This window comes from Saccopteryx leptura, chromosome 3, assembly GCF_036850995.1.
Source record: "Saccopteryx leptura isolate mSacLep1 chromosome 3, mSacLep1_pri_phased_curated, whole genome shotgun sequence".
Lineage (NCBI taxonomy): Eukaryota > Metazoa > Chordata > Mammalia > Chiroptera > Emballonuridae > Saccopteryx > Saccopteryx leptura.
The window spans coordinates 84443069-84465278 of NC_089505.1; the positions used below are offsets into that span (position 1 = coordinate 84443069).

General features: G+C 54.3%; 1 protein-coding gene across 2 annotated transcripts in view; it reads left to right on the top strand.

Annotated features, from left to right (window-relative positions):
* PRKCZ (protein kinase C zeta) overlaps positions 1–22210 on the top strand; it is an 83422-nt gene that overhangs the window by 47350 nt on the left and 13862 nt on the right. For both annotated transcript variants that reach the window (XM_066374823.1, XM_066374824.1), the window contains 6 exons: positions 6550–6635; positions 9444–9575; positions 10942–11023; positions 12356–12411; positions 16277–16465; positions 19912–20009. In XM_066374823.1, the coding sequence (XP_066230920.1) occupies positions 6550–6635; positions 9444–9575; positions 10942–11023; positions 12356–12411; positions 16277–16465; positions 19912–20009 (643 nt within the window). The remainder of the gene's footprint in view (positions 1–6549; positions 6636–9443; positions 9576–10941; positions 11024–12355; positions 12412–16276; positions 16466–19911; positions 20010–22210) is intronic.

Consider the following 22210-nt stretch of genomic DNA (forward strand, 5'->3'; position numbering starts at 1 on the left):
GCCCTGACTGGTAATTGAATCTGGGACGTCCACACGCCAGGCCGACACTCTACCACTGAGCCAACCGGCCAGGGCCTATTAATTTTAATTATTGTACTTTTTCACACTCAGGATTTATAAGCTCCTAAGGAATGTTAGGATTCGATTTCTTTTTTTTATTTCATATATCCAGTTCACTGGTAACATTCTCTCGTTTATCTCTTTTTAAAATACATTAACTATCTGAGTCACCTGGGAGTCCGTTTCTGTGGCCTGTCCAGTCATTGGCTTCTGTTTCTTGGCTGTGCCTGGTGGTTTTTGATTGAACAGCAGAGACTGTGTTTTGAATGCTGGGGCCAGCGTGCTGTTATTTTCCTCATGAAGAGACTTAATTTTATTCTGGCAGACAGAGCATGGATAGATCACCTCAATTCGCGAACACCGTTCTGTCTCTCATCTTGTTTTAACCTCTCCGTGAGCAAAAGCACCTGGGGGTCCTCGGGGACCGCCAATCTGCAGCTTTTGTCTCCCAGCGTGAGCATCCCACGGCATCTCTGCCCAGCAAGCAGCTGCGCCAGTGGGTTTCCTGGCCTCTTGCCCTGAGCACGTGCAAGCCCAGGACTCAGCAGGTGCCTCAGAGGGAGAGACATCTGATTTCTGGTTCATCCTCCACGGTTTCCCTTCCTCTGGGATCTGGAGAGAGCCCAAGGACGGGGGGGGGGGGGGGGGGATGGGGGCAGAGCATCAGAGCAGGCAGATGTCCCTGGGCCTTCAGGTCTAGCACGGTTTCGGAGCTGGGCTGTGGGCCCGTGGGTGTGTGGCCTTTCCAGTTTTTTCCCTATTTCTCCCTTAAGGGACAGGGTGGCACCTAGGTCTGTCCCAGCACCGTGTTTGGGAAGCACACCCCCTGTCTGGTTTCACAGGTTTGAGTGGGACTTGCCTCCTCAGGGACACAGCTTGTGTCTCTCCCTCTCCATTGGGGTGACGTTTAGATGAGACGCGATAGCTGACGGACTTTGAGAGTGAGGACTTCAGGGGCTGTGGGGACGAATGACTGTGTTGTGCATGTGAGACGGACACGGAAGTGGGGGGACCAGAGCTGAGGGTCACGGATTGTGTCCCCCAAGTTCCTGTGTTGAAGCCGTCACCCCCAATGCGATGTATTAGGAAGCGAGGCCTTTGGGAAGTCATGAGGTGGTGAGGGTGGGATTAGTGTCTTCAGAAAAAGAGACCCCAGACAGCTCTCTGCCCTGTGGTGACAGATGGTGCCCGTCTGCTCACGGAGCCCAGCCTGTCTCAGCACCCTGATCTCAGGCCTCCAGCCTCCAGCTCTGTGAACTGTGGGAAGTAATTGACCCTCTGGAGCAGCCCGAGCTGAGATGGTTCCTTAGTTCTGGACTGTCTCAGTTGCCCTGAAGCCCAGTTTCTATCTGTGCTGACCCCACAGATTCTGGGCCTTCTTTTCTGTTTGGCCTCCAAGGAATCAGCAAACACCCAAGGCCATGTGGGGGCCCTGGGGACATGTCCCTCCCTGCCTTGTCCATTCCCTGTGCTGGCTATTGTCGGGTCTGTAACGCCTAGACGCTTTTTCTGCAGCGGCTTTCTAGTGTTCAGTGATTGTTCTTGGAAGCACAGTGAGACTGGACTGCCTGTGCCCACATGATGTCCTGGTCTGCCTGTTTCTTCAGCTCATGGTTGGGGGCACGTGGTACTGGCCGTGCACGGCTCAGGGTGCTTTTCTTTCTATGTGTGTGAGTCCATGAAGGGAAGCCTCCATGTGGGAATGTGTTGCGCTCAGGGTGAATTACTTGGGAGTTGGACTGCGTTTTCCGTGGAGTCTTTGTGAGAATATTGGTCGACCGTTTCATTAGGACGTACATAACTCTCGTCATGACAAATTAGTTTCTCGGCCATAAACATCATGAACAAGCCGGGCTATTATGGATAGGTTCTCCCTCTGAAAACATCTTGTGGGATTGCTTTTTGTAACAGTCCCTGACGGTACTGGATGGCGAGTGGACATCGGTGAGGAGCCCCTGGGAGGCCGGCCACCGTCCTCCTCTGCCCCTCCCACCCACATCCCCGCCGGCAGTCTCAGTGACCCAGTGACCAGGAAGGACATCTTGGTCCCAGAAACATGGCCTTCTTCATTATTGTTTTTTTGGGTCAAATATTCTCGTAGGATGAACTGGCATTGCACCTCATCCAGGGGACACCGGGGGACAAAGGCGGGTGGCTGTGCCCTCCTGGGTTGCGGACTTCGTGGCTGCTGCTCCCCATGAGGAAGCTGGCCTGGAGGCATGTCCGGCCCTGTGTGCTGTACCTGCTCCAGCCGCTATGGTCCCAGGCTCCTGGCCGGCTTCATGGCCATGCTCGGCATTATTCCTGCGCACTGTGCCCAGGCCCTGCAGGGCTGGGCAGGTCACCCGGCAGTGGTCAGTGTCTAGTGCACAAGGGAGGCTTTGACTGCCATCCTGTCCTGCTCTGGGAAGTGGCACGGCCACATGCATCCCCACGTCTGAGGGACACGCAGTTGGCTTCTCAGCCTGTTGCTCTCGGCTCAGTTTTTAAAATGTATTTTCTTCCCCTAGTTGGAGCCGTCAAAATGCCAGATTGCTATGGAAACGGCTGGTTAAAATTCCCTGCCGCGTCCTAATTATAGAGTTTCAGCCCAGCTAAGAGCCGCTTTTGAGGGTGAAGGCGTGGAGGCTGAGAGGGAAGCCGGAGGCCGGATGGCTGCGGCAGCCATCGGGCCTCTCTGCCATGCACTGTGGGTCCTGTTCGCAGAAAGCATGGGCCAGCTAGGTGACCTTGTAAGCTCCAGGGGCCAGTGGGTGCCTGCCTATGAACAGCTCCACCCCAGAGTGACCCCCAGGGCCAAGATGGTCCCAGCAGAACAAGTGTGCAGGGTGTGGCCAGAGCTTCCCCCAGGGCTGAGGCTGAGCAGGCTGTGTCCTGTGCCCGTCCCCATGTCCCCTGTCCCCGAGAGGTCTTTCCCGCTTGCCTGCTTGTCTTTGGCCCATTTCCCACCTCATCTCCACAGACATCAGTCCAGTGAGAAGGTGGACACAGCCACCCGGCAGGTCGTCCCCAGGGCACCCGCCCCTCACTCCACACACATGTTCTTTGGGGACACTGCCCTTTTCTTTCTTCTTTGCTCTGGCTGTCCCTTCCAGCCAGACTAGGTATGTGACTTTCCGAGCAGAAACCTAGATGCTAAAAATGTGACTGTTATTGAGCCGACAGCCCGGGAGGCTGATGGCACTGGCTGAAGAGAGGGGACTTGGTGGTCACCTTGGAGATCTTCCAGTAGAGATGCCAGAGTCGGACCGGTTTGGGGTTTGGTAGCTGCCTTTGCGGATGTGGGTTTTTCCAGGATGGTGCTCAGCTGATGCAGAAGATGGGGAGGCTGTAACCCGGGTCCGGTCCGGAGCAAAACACCAGGCAAACCCGGAGAGGGATGGGATGTCTGACACACGGCTGACCCACATCCTGAAAACTGCCGAGGTTGTCAGAGCCGTGGTCCTCTGAGAAACAGTCACAGCCTAGAGGAGCCCAAGCAGATGTGACGACTAAACAATTTGAGATCCTGGGTGGCAGATAGGTCAGGGAGAGGACATGAGGGGATAGCTAAGGATGTGGGAAAAAAGCTTGGACTTAGGTGACAATAACCTGTCAATATCAGTTCACTTATCACAACTATATTTGACACCTGTTAGAAGCTAACAGTAGGGGTGATGGAACTGGGGTCTTTGGGGACTGTGGACAGTCGTTCCCCCTTTATCCACAGGGGACATGTTTCAGGGTCTTCTGGGATGTCTGAACTGCAGATAGACCCGGACCCCACAAATGCTATGTTTTTTCTGTACCCACACACGTGTGATGGAGTGTAGCTTACATGTGAGGCCCAGTAGGAGATTAACAACAACTGGTAATAAACTAGAATGGCTACGACAACATACTGTAATAGAGACGTGACTGTGGTCACTGTCTCGGGGGTCCCTGCTGAGGGCCCCGCAGAGGCTCTGTGCTTTCTGGGAAACACGTCGCTGTCCATGGGAACACGTTTCCCGCTCCGTCTTCCACCCACAAATGAACGCCTTTCCTGTCCTAACCGAGCACTCCTCACGCACGGGGGCTGGAACTCACTCAGTCCAAGGCGAGACGGCCAACCAGCACGGATTTCTTTTTCCTTCCTCACGATTTCATGGGTAGAAGGTTCAATCTCACTGTAGATTTCAGCTGGCTTCTCTTGGGCATCTCCGCACGGCCAACACCACACTCCTGTACTGTGGGGCTGTTACTGAGGAAAACGAGGGGGCCCTGACCACGAACCCCGAGATACAGTAACTGTCCATCTGTTCACTGAGGTTTCCAGGAGCAAAAATGTAGGAGACGTTAGAACATCTGAACTTCTCTCCCCCTCAGATGATGAAGATCTTCTATGTTTCCTCCTAAAACGTGTATTCATTTTGCTTCTCATGTTTAAGTCCCTAATTTTTGGAGGGGATACACCTGCTCATGGAGTGAGGCCGGCATCCCAGGCATCTTGGGCCCCCAGAACAACGCCGGGACTCCCTGGCAAAACAGCAGGCACGTATTTCTCCCGGTTCTGGAGGTGATGTCTGAGATCAGCATGCTGTCCGGGTCCCTTCTGACATGCAGACGCCACCTTCCTGCTCTGCCTCGGTGCTGGGGCATGCGGTGTCTCCTCCCATTCTTACAGGGACACTTACCCTGTCATGGGCCCCGTCCTCGTGACCTCACTCAACCCTTATTATTCCTTAGAGGCCCCGTCTCTGCATTCGACTGCACTCGGGCTCAGGGCTTCCCTGTGTGAACCTGGGGGACACGGACATACAGCCCTAATAGCAGGGATCACTTTTCCTTGCCATGGAGGCTAGGGTGTCGCCTTGGTGCCCGTCCTGTCACTCGTGTTCTACACCCATGGGGTCACGCGGGGCTCGCTATCCTGTCCTCTCGCTTTGTCCAGCCTGCTGTGGGCTCCCTGGCACACCTCAGCCTCTGTCAGGATGGCTTTGGGTTTCTGTTCCCGGCAGCTGTAATCAAATTTGAACGGTATCGGTGGGGGTATTTTTAGAGTTTGACATGTTGCGTGCTCTGGGGCTGAAGGGAGAGCCAGAGCATAGGTGCTGGTGTGTCCCCATGTGACAGCTCAGTTCCCTCCCTGTCACCACTGTCTCTGTGTCCCCTGTCTTTCTGTCACTCCATGCCTTCGCCCTTGCTCTGTAGGGACAGTCGAGGGGTATGCGTGCTACACATGGGGACAGTCACTCCTGTGGACATTAGCAGGGACCCTCTGTGGGCCAGGCTTCCCCAGAGCAAGCCAGGGCTTGCACCCTGTTCTCTGGGCAGAAGCCCTGGGGGGTCACTAGGACTCCTTAGAGCTGAGGGACAGATCAGTGATCTTTGCCCCACATGACCCTAGGGCTGAGGTCATGGTGTGAGTCCCCAGGTGGGTGGGGAGGGAGGTGGTGGGCTCTGGCCCCAGCCTAGCCCTGTTCTCGCCTGGCATGCAACCTGCCCGTGGGGTCGCCAGGCCAACCGGCCTCTACCTGCCAGCTGTGAGGTTCCTGCCAAGGAGCCCAGACAGCACGGTTCCTGACTCGGTCTCCTGTGAAAGGGGGAGAAGCAGGTTTTGTTAAGTGCCATGACCTGATTTCGGCCAGTTCCAGCCCAAGCCCGTCCCTTGCTTGTTTTAAAAACATCTCGTTACAATTTCCACATTAGTGTCTTTGGGCCCTTCCGTGATTCCTGAGACGCCTTCACTGGGACTTTGTAAAAGCAACAAAGCTGCCCTGTGTCCCGAAGATACGCATTTCAGAGGGTTTCAAAGGCACGAAGTTAGAGGCGTTCTGAGACTGACACCAGCCAGTGCCGGCTTGGGCTTCAGCTCCGCGATTCCAGGAGAGGGTTTGTCACCTTTCTGGGACTCGATTTGTTATACACCTGTCGTGAAAGCGGCATTGGGTGACCAGGATTCAGCATAAGTGTCCAGCTCGTTGGCTTTTCTCCTGCCCCAAGATTTGCTGGGCCTGGGATCCTTAGGGGCTTTCATGTCCAAGGGGAGGGCTGACAGAAGCTGCGGTCAGATCAGTCACATGTGGACTGAAGCAGCAGCCGGTGGCCCTCGGTAGACACTGAGGCATAACTACTATCATCTGAGCATGTGGCTCATGTGCACCGTGGCCCTGGGTGCAGGGGCATTTGGCATCCATGCCTGGAGGGAAGGGTACACAGGACAAGTGGCAGGACACATGGTCCTCAGATGGTCCCAAGGCTGAACCCTCGGTGGGTGGGCGGCCGTCCAAGTGGCCCTGCTGCTTGACATACTCTCTGTGTCAGCGAGCCTTTCCCTATCCTCCCCACCTGGGGCATGACGTGAGGACCATCTGAGGAGAGGCAAAGAGAGAGCAGTGGGTGCTGTCACCTCAGTGCCAGCCTCCTTAGGCCCCGTTCCGGGGGAACCTGTCCCGAAGGCCCCTCGCTTGTGGAGTGGGGCCCCGGGCCCTGTGCTGGTTCTTTACACCTTTCTCATGTCTGTTCCAGAATCCATCTACCGCCGCGGAGCCAGAAGATGGAGGAAGCTGTACCGCGCCAACGGCCATCTCTTCCAAGCCAAGCGCTTTAACAGGGTGAGTGCTGCCCTGTGGGATGTGGACTTGTGGCTGTCAAGTGCTCTGTGTTGAGGGCTGAGTCCTCTAAGCTGAGTGATATGCTTTGTGCTAAGTGCTCTGTGTTGAGGGTTGAGTGCTCTGTGCTGTGTGCTGAGTGCTGAGTGCCCTGTTCTGGCTGCTGTGTGCTGAGTGCTCTGTGTTGAGGGATGAGTGCTCTGTGCTGAGTGTTCTGTATTGAGGGTTGAGTGCTTTTCTGGGTGCTCTGTGCTGAGTGCTCTGTGCTGGGTGCTCACTGCTGTGTGCTGAGTGCTCTGTGCTGGGTGCTCACTGCTGTGTGCTGAGTGCTCTGTGCTGGGTGCTCACTGCTATGTGCTCTATATTGAGGGCTCTGTGCTGGGTGCTCTGTGCTGAATGCACTGTGCAGCTTTAAAAGCAAAGACAGGGAGGGGAAGTGAGTGGACTGGGTGTACTGTTCAGCTCCTAGTGGAGAGACCGTCCAGATCCAGTTGCACACACTCTCTGTGTCAGCGAGCCTTTCCAAGGCTTCCTGAACCCGTGCAAGTCCCAGTTCAGGTTTTTCTGGGTGGTGCTATGTGATAAATGCAGTCTGTGTCTCGGGCACCCTGATTGCCCAGTTACATGGTTCTTGCTCAGGGCACGTGGCCATGCAGTCCCAGCCTGCATGCACACAGGAGTGACTGTGGAGTCGACAAATGACCCCAGGGTGCTCGGTGTCCTGCCCAGGGATTCCTGTGGCAGGAAGCCGCATGCAGCCCCCGCCCACCCACCTGAAGGGCCCTGCAGCCTAGTGTCTACAGTGTGTCTTATATTTTCTGGAAACGAGTGACTCATGTGGCCTTGTGACTGTTCCATTTCTCAGCGGGGGTGGGGGACTGGTGCCTACAGGCACCTTGGCAGCCAAGGAAGGTTCATGTCCTGGGGCTGCTGGGAAAGCTCCACAAACAGGGGACTTAAAACAGAGACTCATTCTCTCAGGGTCTACAAGCTGGATGTCCCAACCAGGCTGTGAGCAAGGCTGCTCCCCGTGACGTCTCCATGCTAGGGTCCTTCCTGCCACTTTCTCCCTCCTGGTGTGGCCGGCTGGTGCTCCTGGTGTTCCCAGGCCCACAGCTGGGCCCCAATCTCTACCTCTCCTTACCTGCCCTGTTTCTCTCTAGCCTGTGTCTGCTCCCATGAGGACGCCAGTCACGACTAAGGGCCCACGCAATCCAGTCTGACCTCGTTTTAGCTAACTATACCTACAGGAATACTTCCTCCAAATATGGCCGCATTCTGCCGTTCTGGACGGACATGAATTTGGGGGACACCATTGAACTCAGCACAGCAATCTGGGTGCTCACCTGCGGGCCTTTACACGTGCTCAGCACTCTGCTGCCAGGCCTGCCCTCCCCCCCCCCCCCATGCTCAGAGCTCAGGCTCTCCCTTGAATTCCCATCCATTCAGGGTGTTGGAGCAAGGGCCCTCCAACCCCACCCCCCCACACACACTGGCTCTCAGCAAAGCTCAGTTTCCTGCATCTCTGGCCCACGATGAAGCTCTTCTACCTAGGGAAGCCGGCCGGGGCCCAGCAGCACGACTGGCCTTTCCCACTCTGTAGGCTTGAGGAGAAAAGTCGTCCCTATCTCTGATTGCAGGTTACAGACTCCTTCCCCTGTGTCTACCCCTCTGTCCCCCTCCCCAGAATCGGTGGGGCAAAGATTTTCTTGGAGACTTGGCAGGGGCACCCGCTCCAGCCCGTCCCCTCCCTGGTGAGGAGTGGGCTTCTCAGGGACCCCCAGGACCACGTGGTGTAGAATTTGACCGGTTTTCTAAAATGAACTCAGGCTAAGCTACTAGTTCTTCATCTCTAGGAGTAATTTGAGACACTCTCAAAAGAAAGAAATGTATTTAAAACGGTGAAATGGTCCCAGCGTAACAGCCACCATTGTCGTCTGCAGAGAGCGTACTGCGGCCAGTGCAGCGAAAGGATACGGGGTCTCTCCATTTCATTCGTGGCTGCTGAAAACTGTCAAGGCGCACATACCCTGGGGTCCCCCTAGGTCCATGTTAGCCTCAGAAATGGGGCCAAACCCAAAGACTGATTAGTCATGGGGGGGCAACACCCATGCTGGTGCCTAGACGACCACCAAGAGGGACTGACACAGGTAAATGAGTTATGGTTGGAAAAAACTGGAAGTGGTAAGCCTGGGTACCTCGGACACACACGTGTGCCACGTGGCAGAAGCCAGCCCTGACGGCTGCTGAACATTCATCCTCACGCTCTATGAAACATGTAGTCGGGAGCAGTAGACAAGCTGTTGATCACCACCAGTTTCAAGTAGTTTAGAACCATGAAAAACAAAGATGGACCATTAAAAATCTCTAGATACACTAAAAAAAATACCACGGCGACTGCCCGCTGCCCTAGAGCAGAATGCTTGGCAGAGTCTGTTTCTCCGTCTCCATTGGGGTGAGATGTTTGGATGAGAGGGGCTTCCCCCACGCTCTTCTCAGCCTGAGTCCCTCCACCCAGACAGGTCCCCACCGCTGTTCCATGCACAGCCCAGCGGGAGCTACAACCACCCCTCCTTCCTACAGGCAAGGGGAGCCCTTGCCCAATGGTCCTCCCCTCTGCCCCTCACACAAAGCAGGGTCCTCCCCCAGCATGGGATGCACCTGAGCCCAGGCAGGACTTGGTACGTGGATGTGACCAGGTGACAACCCAGCTCCATGTCATCTTTTGAGAAAATCAGTGAAGGTGCCTGTGGCTGTGGGCTCTGCAGAGCGCTGGGGTCCCAGCGTAACAGCCACCATTGTTGTCTGCAGAGAGCGTACTGCGGTCAGTGCAGTGAAAGGATATGGGGTCTCGCGAGGCAAGGCTACAGGTGCATCAACTGCAAGCTGCTGGTCCATAAACGCTGCCACGTCCTCGTCCCGCTGACCTGCAGGAGGCATATGGTGAGTGTCCACACTCCCTGCTGGCCCTGAGTCGTCCTGTCTGGTGGGGTCCTGACGCTGTGCCACTGACGAGACGAGAGAAGGGGGCACCCGTCGGTGGCAGAGGGATGGCCCCGGCCAGCAATCTGGAACGGGACCTCTCTTCCCAAGTCCTGAGGGCCCCCAATGCCCTTGGAGGCCCGGTGCCCTTTACTACTCTGGGCTGGGCATGGTGGATAAGCCGTGGCTCATCCTACCCAGTCGTGGGAGCTACAAAGGCAAAAGCCCCTGCTGCTCAGCAAGTCGGAGGCTCAGCCCCGTGAGCTGTGTGCCCCCATCACCAGCCTGGGACTGTGCACGGTGGCTAGTCTTCAAGGCTCTGCTGACAGACTTTTCCTCACCAAAAGACCCCTCTGAATGGGACATACCTGAGTCCAGGTCTCACCCTGATATTGCTTGAGCTCAGGGACATGGGGTCCCCGCACAGACTGGTGCTAGGTAGGGGTCCATTTCACTCGTAGCTGCCGAAAACTGTCAAGGCGCACATACCCTGGGGTCCCCTAGGTCCACATTAGCCTCAGAAATGAGGCCAAACCCAAAGACTAGTCATGGGGGGGCAACACCCATGCTGGTGCCTAGACGACCACCAATAGGGAGCTGCCCCCATTCTGACACCACACTGTGGAACCCCGGGTGCCAGGAAGTGGAGCCCAGTGCCTGCCTGGCTGCTCACATGTGCAGATGCGGCATTGCGGGGTGGGGAGGTGACCGAGCATTATATGGAAACCCCTGTTTTATTAAAACACCTAGGTGCTAGTGCCTTAGTGGGCACTACTCCCTGTGGAATCCCAGGTAACTTTGTGGCAACAAGGTAACAGTCTGTATCAAACATGTTTAACGTGTGTAACAATGTATATATTTTAATAGGTGGGTTTTTTTGCATTTTTTTGAAGTTGGAAATGGGGAGGCAGTCAGACAGACTCCCGCATGTGCCCGACCGGGATCCACCCAGCACACCCACCAGGGGGCGATGCTCTGCCCATCGGGGCATTGCTCTGCCGCAATCAGAGCCATTCTAGCGCCTGAAGCAGAGGCCACAGAGCCACCCTCAGCACCCGGGCAAACTTTTGCTCCAATGGAGCCTCGGCTGCAGGAGGGGAAGAGACAGAGAGGAAGGAGAGGGGGAGGGGTGGAGAAGCAGATGGGTGCTTCTCCTGTGTGCCCTGGCCAGGAATCGAACCCGGGACTCCTGCACGCCAGGCCGATGCTCTGCCACCGAGCTAACTGGCTAGGGCCTTAATAGGTGGTTTTTAAAAGTCCTGCAGTGTGTCCAGAAGCTACACTGTAATGCCGGCCAGTCACTTTGTAACGGCCTGTCTCTCTGCAGGATTCTGTCATGCCTTCCCAAGAACCTGCAGCAGATGACAAGGACGGCGATGTGGACCTTCCCTCTGAGGAGACCGATGGCAGTAAGGGTTTCTTCCTTCCTGCTGGGGTGCCCAGGCTCTGCTCGCCCTGCCACACCTGCTGGCCTCCCCCTTTCTGACCGCGAGTCCTTTCTAAACCCTGTCTGCTCTCTGAGGGTCGGTGTCAACCAGCATGGCTGCCATAAGTGGGACTGGGGACATGCTCTCCAGGGCCTCCTCTCAGCCCCAGCAAAGATGGGCAGAGCAGGTGGCCTTCCCTGGGGCCCATGGCTCCATGACTTGCTGCCTTCGGAGTCCGGGCCCGAGGTCTCCCCTCTGTGCCTACGTGGGGCATTCTAGAAGGCAGCCAGTGTAGCAGCTGCCATGCCAGACCCTCCTGTAGATCAGCTGCAGCACGGAGCTGAGCTCTGTGAGGAGCAAGGCCCACTGGGCAGCCACTGTGCACATGGCATGCTGCCGTGGTTCCCGGGGTTTTATAGGATTTTTTTTGGTGGGGATAGATCTTTTTTTTTTTTTTTAATGCTGAGCAGCATTTGGGGAGAGATTTTTGAATACCATTGTGAGTGATGGCCCAACTCTGAACTTCCAAAGTCCGTGTACTATCACAAGGGTGTGTGAGAGCTCTAGCCCTCACTTGATAAATATGATTTCATCCCAGGAGCCCTCGAATGGTGAAATGAGACCAGAGCACCTCCCACCTCCACACCCATCCATCCCCCATCTGTCACCCATCTGTCAGCCACCCACCCATCTACCATCTATTATCCACCAACCACCACCCACCCTGATCCATCCATCTATCCATGTATTTATCCACTTATCCATCTATCCACTTACCCACTTATCTACTAAACACCATCCATCTACCCACCCATCCATCCACCATCTATTATCCACCAACCACTACCCACCCTGATCCATCTATTTATACATGTATTCATCCACTTACCCATCTATCCACTTATCCATCCACCCACCCACCCACCCACCTATCTATCTCTCCATTCATAAGTCCATCCACTCACCCACCCATTCACCAACACCAACCACTCATCCACCACCGCCCCCTTCCCTGTCCATCTGTCTCCACTGAGAAGACTGGAAGGGTGGACACCGAAATCGTCGATGACTAATTTCTTCTAGGTGAATCCCTCCAGTAACTTGTCACAATGGCAGGTTCCCAAGCCCCGTCTCCAGATGTTCAGAGCCAGCAGGTCTGGTTGAAGCCCAGAAAGCTGCATTTTCTTAAGACTTGTTGAGTCGGAGGTGTGGCTGCTGCCTGTGTTTGCCCTGAGCACCGCTGGCTTAGTCCTTGTGTCCAGGGACATAGACCCGACAACACCTGCAACAGCCTTCTTTCTTTCTCTTCCTCAGTTCCTTATATTTCTTCAACCCGGAAACGAGACGACAGCATTAAAGATGATTCTGAGGTGAGTGTACTGAGAGGGGCTCTCTGGGGTGTCCAGGGTCCTATTTAGAAGCTCATTGATGCAGTTCTGGGGCATTTTAATATGAACTAGACGTGTTTGGGGATTTTTGCTCAACTTAAATGAGAGCGTGGGGCCTGACCTGTGGTGGCGCAGTGGGCTAAAGCGTCGACCTGGAACACTGAGGTCGCCGGTTCGAAACCTTGGACTTGCCTGGTCAAGGCACATATGGGAGTTGATGCTTCCTGCTCCTCCCCCTTCTCTCTCTCTCTGTCTCTCTCTCTCCTCTCTCTCTAAAAAATCAATAAATAAAATATTTTAAAAAAAAATGAGAGCGTGGTCCAGTGGGCATCCAGGCGTCCACACTGAAGCATTTAGGGCTGAAGTCCAGGAAGTCTTTCAAGTGTTTTAGCACAATGGTCATCTCTGAATGGCCAGATGCACAGAGAGGGAGTGAGTGTGGCAAAGTGTGAGCCGCCGCTTAATCTCAGGGTGAGGACATGGTGCTTGGTGTGTGTTTCTCACAGCCACGCAGAATGGGGGCAAGCTGTTGTTGGCTGAATCTGCGGGGGCTCAGGGGCCAGGCCCAGGCTGAGCCTGGGTTAGGGGACCCCTCGGACCTCAGGATTCTCCGCTGTCATATATTTGGATAATGATGGCGTCTTTCCATGAGGATAAACACTTAGCACCGTGCCTGGTGTCTGGGAAGCTTCCACAGCACGACGTTGGTGGCCATTCCCGGTGACCCACACACGGGAAACCCCTGCTCAGATGCTTTGAGAAAGGTGGGAAGGCTGGCTCCTGGGGGCTGGGCTCACTGGACTTCTTAGTGTCTTCTGGGCACACTTACAGGACTGGCATGGTCTGTGGGCCCAGAGACAGGGTTAGATAGACTGAGATGGTCACCACATTCACAAGTAGTTTGGTTTCCTCGCTCCCACTGATCAAATTCTCAGATTTTCTATGACCATCTTTTGTAGCCTGGGACAGGTGTCCCCATTGCAGGGAAGATCGCTGCCCGGAACCTTGGTATCCACAGGCACCTCTCACATGGGGCACGGGGCCCTCTGTCTTTGGGGACCATGTACAGTGTGGTGAAGCTCAGTCTGTGAGGGGCTGGGAGGAGAGGGGCACCCAGGACCTGGTGCACCCAGCGCCACGGACTGCTGCCGGGCACTGTGGGGCACACCCTCTGCGAATCCCCAGCTGCTGCCATCCCAGCAGCTCCAGACCCTGGCACTGTCGTTCGCTGTGGGTGCAGGCCTCTCAGCACCCGCCTCACCCAGAGGGCTGTGTTTTAAGCTGTAATATTTGTCAAATCATTTATTTTGTCAAATTATTCTTTTTTTTTTCCATTGTTCATTTTCCACACTACCAAGTAATTCCCCAGTGCTCAGCTGACACTGACCAGGTGCCCCACAGTCTAACCCAGTTCCAACACGGTCTTCCTGGGGACAGCGTCAGGCCCCACAGGTGAAGGGCGCCGCCCCGGGAGACCCCCCCACCCTTCACCGCCAGTCACAAGTCCAGGCGCTTCTGCCCAGTCAACCGCAGGTGGAAGGTTGCGACGACCTCATGACCTTCCTCCGTGGGCTTGATTCGTTTGCTAGTGCAGCTCGGCTCACACAGCTCAGGGAAACAGTTCCCTTACTAGATAGACAACTGGTTTGTTCTAGAAGGACGGAACTCAGGACCAGCCTAGTGGGAGAGGGGCACGGGGCGAGGTGTGCGGGGTTCAATGAGGAGATTCCACAGCCTCTCTGGGTGTCAGTCTCCCCAAATCTCTCGTGTTCTTCTACCCGGACGGTCTCTGGACGCTGTTCTCTGGGAATTTGTGGGGGCTTTCATAACACAGGCGGGGATTGATGCAGTCGCCATCCACAGAAGGAGTCCACAGAAGGAGCTCGATCCCCAGCCCTTCTGCCCTCCCTGGGGGTCGGGGGGTGGGGCTGAAAGTGCCAACCCTCCAATCACGTGGTTGGTTTCCCTGGCAACTAGCCCCCATCTTAAGTGATTTAGGGGCTTTCCAAAAGTCGCCTTATTAGCATAACAAAAGACACATCCTGGCACTTAGGATATTCCAAGGGTTCTGGGAGCTCCGTTCTAAGTAAGACCTGGCTAGAGACCCAGTGGAGTTCTCATAGATCAGTGTCACAGTGTGGTCCCTCTGGCCAGCAGACCTCAGTGCCCTGTCCTGTTCTTCCCTACCTCGGGCAAGAGAGGCTCAGTGTGGCCTCTGTCTGTGGCAGCTCTAGGTGATGGGAGGAAGGCACAATCACATTGTACTCATGAATGAGGTCACACGGCAGAGCTTCCCCTGTCCACAGCACCTCAGGGAGCAGCCATACCTTTCTCAAAGTCTCTGACAAACATCACTTGATTTTGCCACCCTGCTGGTTCTGTTCTGTCCACAACAAGTCAGGACCACTCAGTTACCGACGTCCTTTGTCCACCACAAATCTCGCCAGAAATAATTCGCAGGCAGGAAGCAAATTATGTCTTAAATCGGATTGCCTTTTTCACTCATCATGTATATATTTCCAGTAAGACTTGCTTTGGCAGACAGGAGCCAGTGAGGCCCTGGGAGGTCCAGGCAGCTCCAGAGCCCCAGCCCTGATGTCCCTGGGCATGGGAACCTGTGGTCACCTCTTCAGCTCATCCGATGATGCTGTCCTCAAGCTTCTGCATCACTCATGGCAGGGCCACCGGTGCCTGGTGATGGGGCTGTGTTCTGTGGAAACGAATAGCTTTTGGGTTTCAAGCTCCTTCCAGCAAAAGCTGCACAGTCCTTGTTCTTGGCTTTACTTCCTGAGCAGTGGGGTGGGGGTATCATCAGAGGACATGGCCCTTTGGGTCCGCCTAGGACCGGTAGTATTTTGTGGGTTCTTGACATCGTGTTGGAAAAACTTCACAACACGAGTCCAGGTGATTTTGAGGATACATTTACTAAAGCTGGGGACAGGGACACAAGGGAGGGCCTAGGCTACAAAAGAAGCCGCAAGAGAGCCTGGGTGGAGCTGCCGTCAACTCACTGGAGTCAGAGAAAAGGGGGCCTTGGAGACAGGTTCATGGGGTTAGTCTGGGACAAGCTGCTGCTGCCCGCTGCTCCCCTGATACAAGTCTCCTGGGATACCTCAGAGTTTAGGAGACCCATGCCTGTGGGGGAGGAGGAGGGGAAGGGGGAAGGGAAAGGCGTGGGTGGGTACCCAGAGGGACAGTGCCCTGGGTCCTCTGTCCTAAGGTCTTTTAAGGGTGGAGATTTTAGGGGAGATCCCAGGGGAGCATCTCAATCAATACTCATCAGCTCTCCAGATGTGTTCTTTTAGGGTGGTAGTCTCCAATGATTGGTCAGTGCCAGGGTCGGGGATCATTAGTCAATGCAGCTGGTCCTGAGGTCAGCCCATGTCATGACTTGTCTGGTTTTGCTGTTTTTCTGGGCCTGGAGCTGAGACACAACTGAGGCCTAGATGTCATTCCTAGGGGTTAATGCTTAAGGGCTGTTCTCTGGCCCCCTTGCTTACTTCCCTGCTAAGGGGTCTGACTCGTATGACTAGTAACACACCAGGAGAGGAGAGGTCAGGGGAGGGTCTGAATCATATGACCAATGATGTGGAGGAAAGGGTACCCTGTGGGCAAGATCCTTGTCTTCCTGGTTTTGCCTATTGCTAGGTCCCCGGGGCTTTCCACCCAAGTGACTTCCTGTGCCTGGCCTGTAGCCATTACTCGTGTCTGTCTGCCTACCACAGGGGTTGTATAGGGTATGGGGTCATGACTCATGAGCAGGTTGGGGTTCAGGTCTGGGGCACACAGGGATCCTGAGTCTCAAATGTTTCCCCCTTCCCACTCTCTGTTGTCTGCCCTCCCTCAGGACCTCAAGCCAGTTATCGACGGGATGGACGGAATCAAAATTTCTCAGGGGCTGGGGCTGCAGGACTTTGACCTCATCAGGGTCATTGGGCGTGGGAGCTACGCCAAGGTCCTCCTGGTGCGGCTCAAGAAGAACGACCAGATCTATGCCATGAAGGTGGTGAAGAAGGAGCTGGTGCATGACGATGAGGTGAGCCAGCCCCTCGGGGTGCCACAGAGCACCATGGAGGGAGGTGCCACGATGACACCACAGAAATGAGTATCCAAAGAGGGAATGCCACGGGGTTGCCACCAGGGGACACATCACAGTGTATTGTGTGGATCTTAGTTCTGGCTCCATGGGCTTTGTCCTTTTGTTGGAGTGAAATACACACCAAATTTGCCACATTGACCATTGTGAAGTGTGTACACCAGTGGCACTGAGCACATTCCCTGTGTTGTGCTGCCCAGTGCCAGGACATTTTCATCCCCCTGAACAGAGAGCCCTGTCCCCATTAGCATCACTCTCCACCACCCACCCTGGGCTCCTGGCAACCACTAATGTGCTTTCGGTCTCTGTGGGTGACCTGTCCTGGGTGTCTCGTATACACGGAATCACACTGTGACCTTGTGTGCTGGCTCCTCTCGTGGTGCATCAGGTGTTCAAGGTTCCCCCACACCCGTGTCAGGGCCTCGCCCCTTTTCATGGCCGAGTAATATTTCAGTGTGCAGGTGGGCCACTTCCAGTTTATCCAGCCATCTGTGGATAGATGTTTGGCTGTTGTAAGTAGAGCTGCCATGAACACATATGCAGAGGTATCTGTTGGAGTCCCTGTCTTTAGATATTTTGGGTCTTTACCCAGGAGCAGAATTGCTGGGTTCTAGGGCAACTTCATGTTTAACTGTCTGAGAAGCTTCCAGACTACCTTCCCCAAGTCCTGCCAACCCCATGTGGAGGTCCCAGTTCCTGCTGTTTTCTGGGTCTAGATTAGCGCTGGCCCGGTGGGCATGAAGTGGCATCTCACTGTGGTTTGGTTACATGGCCATAGTGACTAGTGACACTGAGCGCCTTCCGGGGGGCTTGCTCGCCTCGTGTATTTAGGTCTTTGTCTTTCGCATCCAGATGCAGGTTCTGTGTCTTAGAAGGAGAGGGGGACTGGCATTCAGTGGGCACTGATGCTGTCGTTGTTAGGCTGCTGCTGGCTCGTAGGTCTCCCCGGCCTGGGCTCATGGGTGAGAGGGCAGGGCTAGGGCTGGGCTGGGTGTTTCCAGGCCACACTGTCCAGCTGGCCCCTCAGCCCTGAACGCTGAGCTCACACGTGAGTGGTGGTGTCCATGCCTTACCGGTGAGGAAACTGAGGCCCTGGGAGGTGTGGTGTGTTGCCAGTGCCCTTGTGGCTGGTCATCTGCACCACTAGATGGTCCAGACCCTTTCTCAGCACAGTGGGCCGCTGGGAAACTGATGGAATGTGTGAGGTTGACTGTGTAGGACAGGGGTCCCCAAACTTTTTACACAGGGGACCAGTTCACTGTCCCTCAGTCCGTTGGAGGGCTGGACTATAAAAAAAACTAGGAACAAATTCCTATGCACACTGCACATATCTTAAAGTAAAAAAAACAAAACGGAAACAAATACAATATTTAAAATAAAGAACAAGTAAATTTAAATCAACAAACTGACCAGTATTTCAATGGGAACTATGCTCCTCTCACTGACCACCAATGAAAGAGGTGCCCCTTCTGGAAGTGCGGCAGGGGCTGGATAAATGCCTCAGGGGGCCGCATGCGGCCCGTGGGCCGTAGTTTGGGGACCCCTGGTATAGGACCCTGAGAGAAAAGGCGTTGGGAAGAGTCGCTGCTTTGGGCATCTTCACACCGTCTGCTGTGGCTGAGGTGTGGAGGTGGGGGCTCTTAGGCGATCTTGCGGGAGTAAGGCGAGTCTAAGAGTTGGTGGGTGGGAGCTGAGTTTGTGTTTGTGTGTGTGTGTGTGTGTGTGTGTGTGTGTGAGAGAGAGAGAGAGAGAGAGAGAGAGAGAGAGAGAGACAGACAGACAGAGAGAGAGAGAGAGAGACAGAGACAGACAGGTGTCCCACGGCCATGAGCCTGGGCCGTGGACATAAGGCTATGGGGCCACTACAGATGGTGGCCCCACCAAGAGAAATGTTTACATCCTAATCCCCGGAACCTGTGACTAGTGTAGCAGGCTGGGAGGAGGCAGCTGCAGTCAAGCGAAAGAACCTGGTGGCTTGATCTGCACCTGAGGGGAAGGAGGAGTCTTGGTGACCAGCAGGGGTTTCTGCCTGAGCATCTGGGTGGCTGGCTGCCTTTGGAGAACAGATGGCGGGGCGGGTCAGGAGCTCTGTTGGAGACCTGCCTTGCCGGGTGAGATGCCAAGTGGCATTGCCCAGCAGCCATTGCCTGAGCAAGTCTGGAGCTCGGAGATGGGGGGAGCTAGGAGCACTCTGCATGGACAGATGGAGTTGAAGTCATTCCACTCCAGGGGTCTCCTGACAGACAGAGGGAAGAGAAGAGCTTTTTAAGTTCCAGCATGGATTGGGAAGGGGATAGCCCTGTGGGAGGAGCAGTGCTGGGGAGATGGATCTGGGACTCTGCAGAATCTGCTTAACTACTCCATCCTCTGTTTCCTCTTGTCTTCAGCGGGGTCGGTGCCAACCTTCCCAGGCTGCCTTGGGGAGCACATAGCAGTGCATGGAGAGTCCATAACTTAGAGGCCAGCACAGTGCTGGCAACAGTGGTAGAAAGGGTGATAAGTGATGATTGTGATAGATGATGGATTATGATGATGATGATGGTGGAGATAGTGATGAGTGATGGTGGTGATGGTGATGGTGGAGGTGGAGGTGATGGAGATAATGATGGTGGTGATGATGATGGTGATGTTAGTGATGGTGGTTACAATGATGATGATGATGATGGTGGTAATGATGGTGATGATGATGATGGTGGTGAAGATGGTGATGGCAATGATGATAGTGATAATTGATGATAATGGTGATGATGGTGATGGGTTAGTCCAGGGGTAGTCAACCTTTTTATACCTACTGCCCACTTTTGTATCTCTGTTAGTAGTAAAATTTTCTAACTACCTACCGGTTCCACAGTAATGGTGATTTATAAAGTAGGGGAGTAACTTTACTTTATAAAATTTATAAAGCAGAGTTACAGCAAGTTAAAGCATATAATAATAATTACTTACCAAGTACTTTATGTCAGATTTTCACTAAGTCTGGCAGAATAAATCTTTATAAAACAACTTACTATAGTTAAATCTATCTTTTTATTTATACTTTAGTGCTCTGCTACCTCCCACCATGAAAGCTAGAATGCCCACTAGTGGGTGGTAGGGACCAGGTTGACTACCACTGGGTTAGATGATGGTGGAGATGATGGTGATGATGATCATGATGATGGTGATGGGTTAGATGATGGTGTTGATGATGATGGTCAGTAAAGGTGACAGATGAATGATAAAAGATAATGGTCGTGGAGATGATGATGATGATATATTTCTAAATGGGTGCTTTATTTTTTTCTCTGCTTTGTCTTCCACAAATGGGGTTATAGGCATCCTCCCTTCTCCGGGATGCCCGGGAAGAGTGCTCAGGAGCCTCGTCAGCACCCTCTGGTCTTTTTCAGGACATCGACTGGGTACAGACAGAGAAGCATGTGTTTGAGCAGGCCTCCAGCAACCCCTTCCTGGTCGGCTTACACTCCTGCTTCCAGACGACTAGTCGGTAAGAAAAAGGGTGGTTCTGGTTTGAACTATGTGGAGGCCGAGTTGGCACAAACCATAGGCTTCTCCTAGTTGCAAGTATGGAGCATTATGGTTTGTCCAGATAGTGTTGTTCTCAATGATATAATTGGTAAGCTTCATCCATCTGAACGTAAATGATTTAACCTCATTGATAAAATATTTATTGAAACTGTCCCGTGAGGGCATGCATTGGCTCAGGTATCGGGGTGCCCCTGTGAACAGGAGGTGGGTCTGTGCTCCTGTTTCCTGCTGATTCGTGGAATAAGTAAATCAATAAATATTAACATCTTCGCCTATAAGCTTCACATAAATCAGGATTCTACTGCTTTGGAAAGGTTGGGAAAGTATTGGTCTAGAGAGACTCTAGGATATTTCATCTGTCCTCTGTTTAGAATGTTTTGGCCAGTTGAGCTGAACTCACCTAGTTTGTTTGTTTGAAAAATTACCAACTATCCTGCTGGGGAGTCCTCAAGAGCACCCCAGTTTCGATGGTTTGCTGGACCTCTCAGGACTCAGCACCTGGTTGTGTTCAAGGCTAAGATTCTTTCCGAGTGGTTTTATGTCAGCGCAGGAAACCATTTACCGTTCAAGACCCAGACTCCGGCTAAGGACGGACCTCGCAAGCAGGCCTGTCACAATCTTAACGCCTCTGCCGTGCTCAGCTGTGTGTCAGACTAGCGGCTCACACCCTCTTCAGCCCCTGACCATCAGTCCCTGTTTCCCACCTGTGCTGGCTGGCTTCCCCCCCAAATCCGCTTTTGTCTATGCCGGATCTCACTGCCTTGCACCTTTTGAATGTGTTTCAGATTCCCCCCTTCTCCTCCCACCTGAACCCCACCACAGCCTCCTGGGGTGCCCAGTCCTGGGCCTCCCAGGCTGTCAGTCCCCCGGTTGGCGCTAAGCCTCAATTTGAGAACACAGATCTGAGATATCTTTCTCCAGCTTCGGAGCTACTCTGATTACTTTCCGAATTGCTTCTGGGCTACGATCCAGGCTCCTGGGCATGTGGTCCAGGACGCTGTGATGACTGGGTTCCCCTGGTTCCTGGTCAGTCTGGCTCGGCCACACTGCCTGATGGGGTGGCTCTGTCCTTTGCTCGTGGCCTCTCCGCCCCGGAGCTCAACATTCAGGGATTCCTGTGTCTTGCTCAGCATGCTGTCTCTGGGCCTCTGCTTAGCACTGACCACAGCTCCAAGATGACACATCCCCCAGGGACGTCAGCCCACCCCAGCCCCCTTCCTCCTCACTGGACTCCCGAAACGCATCTTAGATTCTCCTGCGTGAACTTGGAGGTGTGCACGTAAAGGGGCGAGTGTTTCAGCCTTGCACCCCCCCCCCCACTGCCGCCTCTCTGCTCCGCAGCCCATGTTCCTGGTGTGTCGGGTCAGAGCTCCAAGAACTTCATCCTTCAGGTGTTTCTGTGGGGTCCGTTTGACATACCCAGTTCCTGTACTGCTTTTTCAAGCTGATGTCCTAGAGACTTGTTGGCTACACACAGCAGTCACACCAGGGAGACTGCGTCCTGAATAATTAGTGTGCATGTGCCACGCCCGACAGTGACCTCCGGAAACGCCAGGACAGGGTGTCTTTCTGGGCCACTTTCACTTCTGTCCAGGCCCGTGCACCACGGGAGCCGGGAGCTCCTCACGGGCAGGGCTGCGCGGCATGTTTTAATACCTGACACTGCGTAGGCAGTCCTGGTGTTGGAGGATGATTTTTGTTTTTAAGGTACAGTCATGTTCTTGGTATAAATATAAAGTGAACACTTGTCAGATTTCCTGATTCAGTAATTAATGAGGGACCAGTACGACATCACAACCAGCTCGAAGTAGAGTTCAAAGTCCCGGATGCATCTGGACAAACGCGGGTTTACAAAGCGGTGCGTGCACGCCGGGAGGCGGGTGTGGGGTAGGGGCCCTTCTACCGGACAGGCTGCGTTTGTGTGTCTGTTGGCGTATCTGACTGGTGGAGTTGGAAGGTAGCTGCAGATGGTGAGAGGTGGCATAGGCACCTAACCCAGAAGAGCACATGCCAGGCGGTGCCTGCGTCCCCTGCCGACACCAGGCCTCATGCTGGTCTGTTTCTCAGCCTTTCCTGACGGCCGTACAGCGGAGGCTCCGGGTTCCACGTTCAGCCCTTCCTCTTGCTACCTGTGCGGCCGGCCCTGCCCAGGGTCACCTC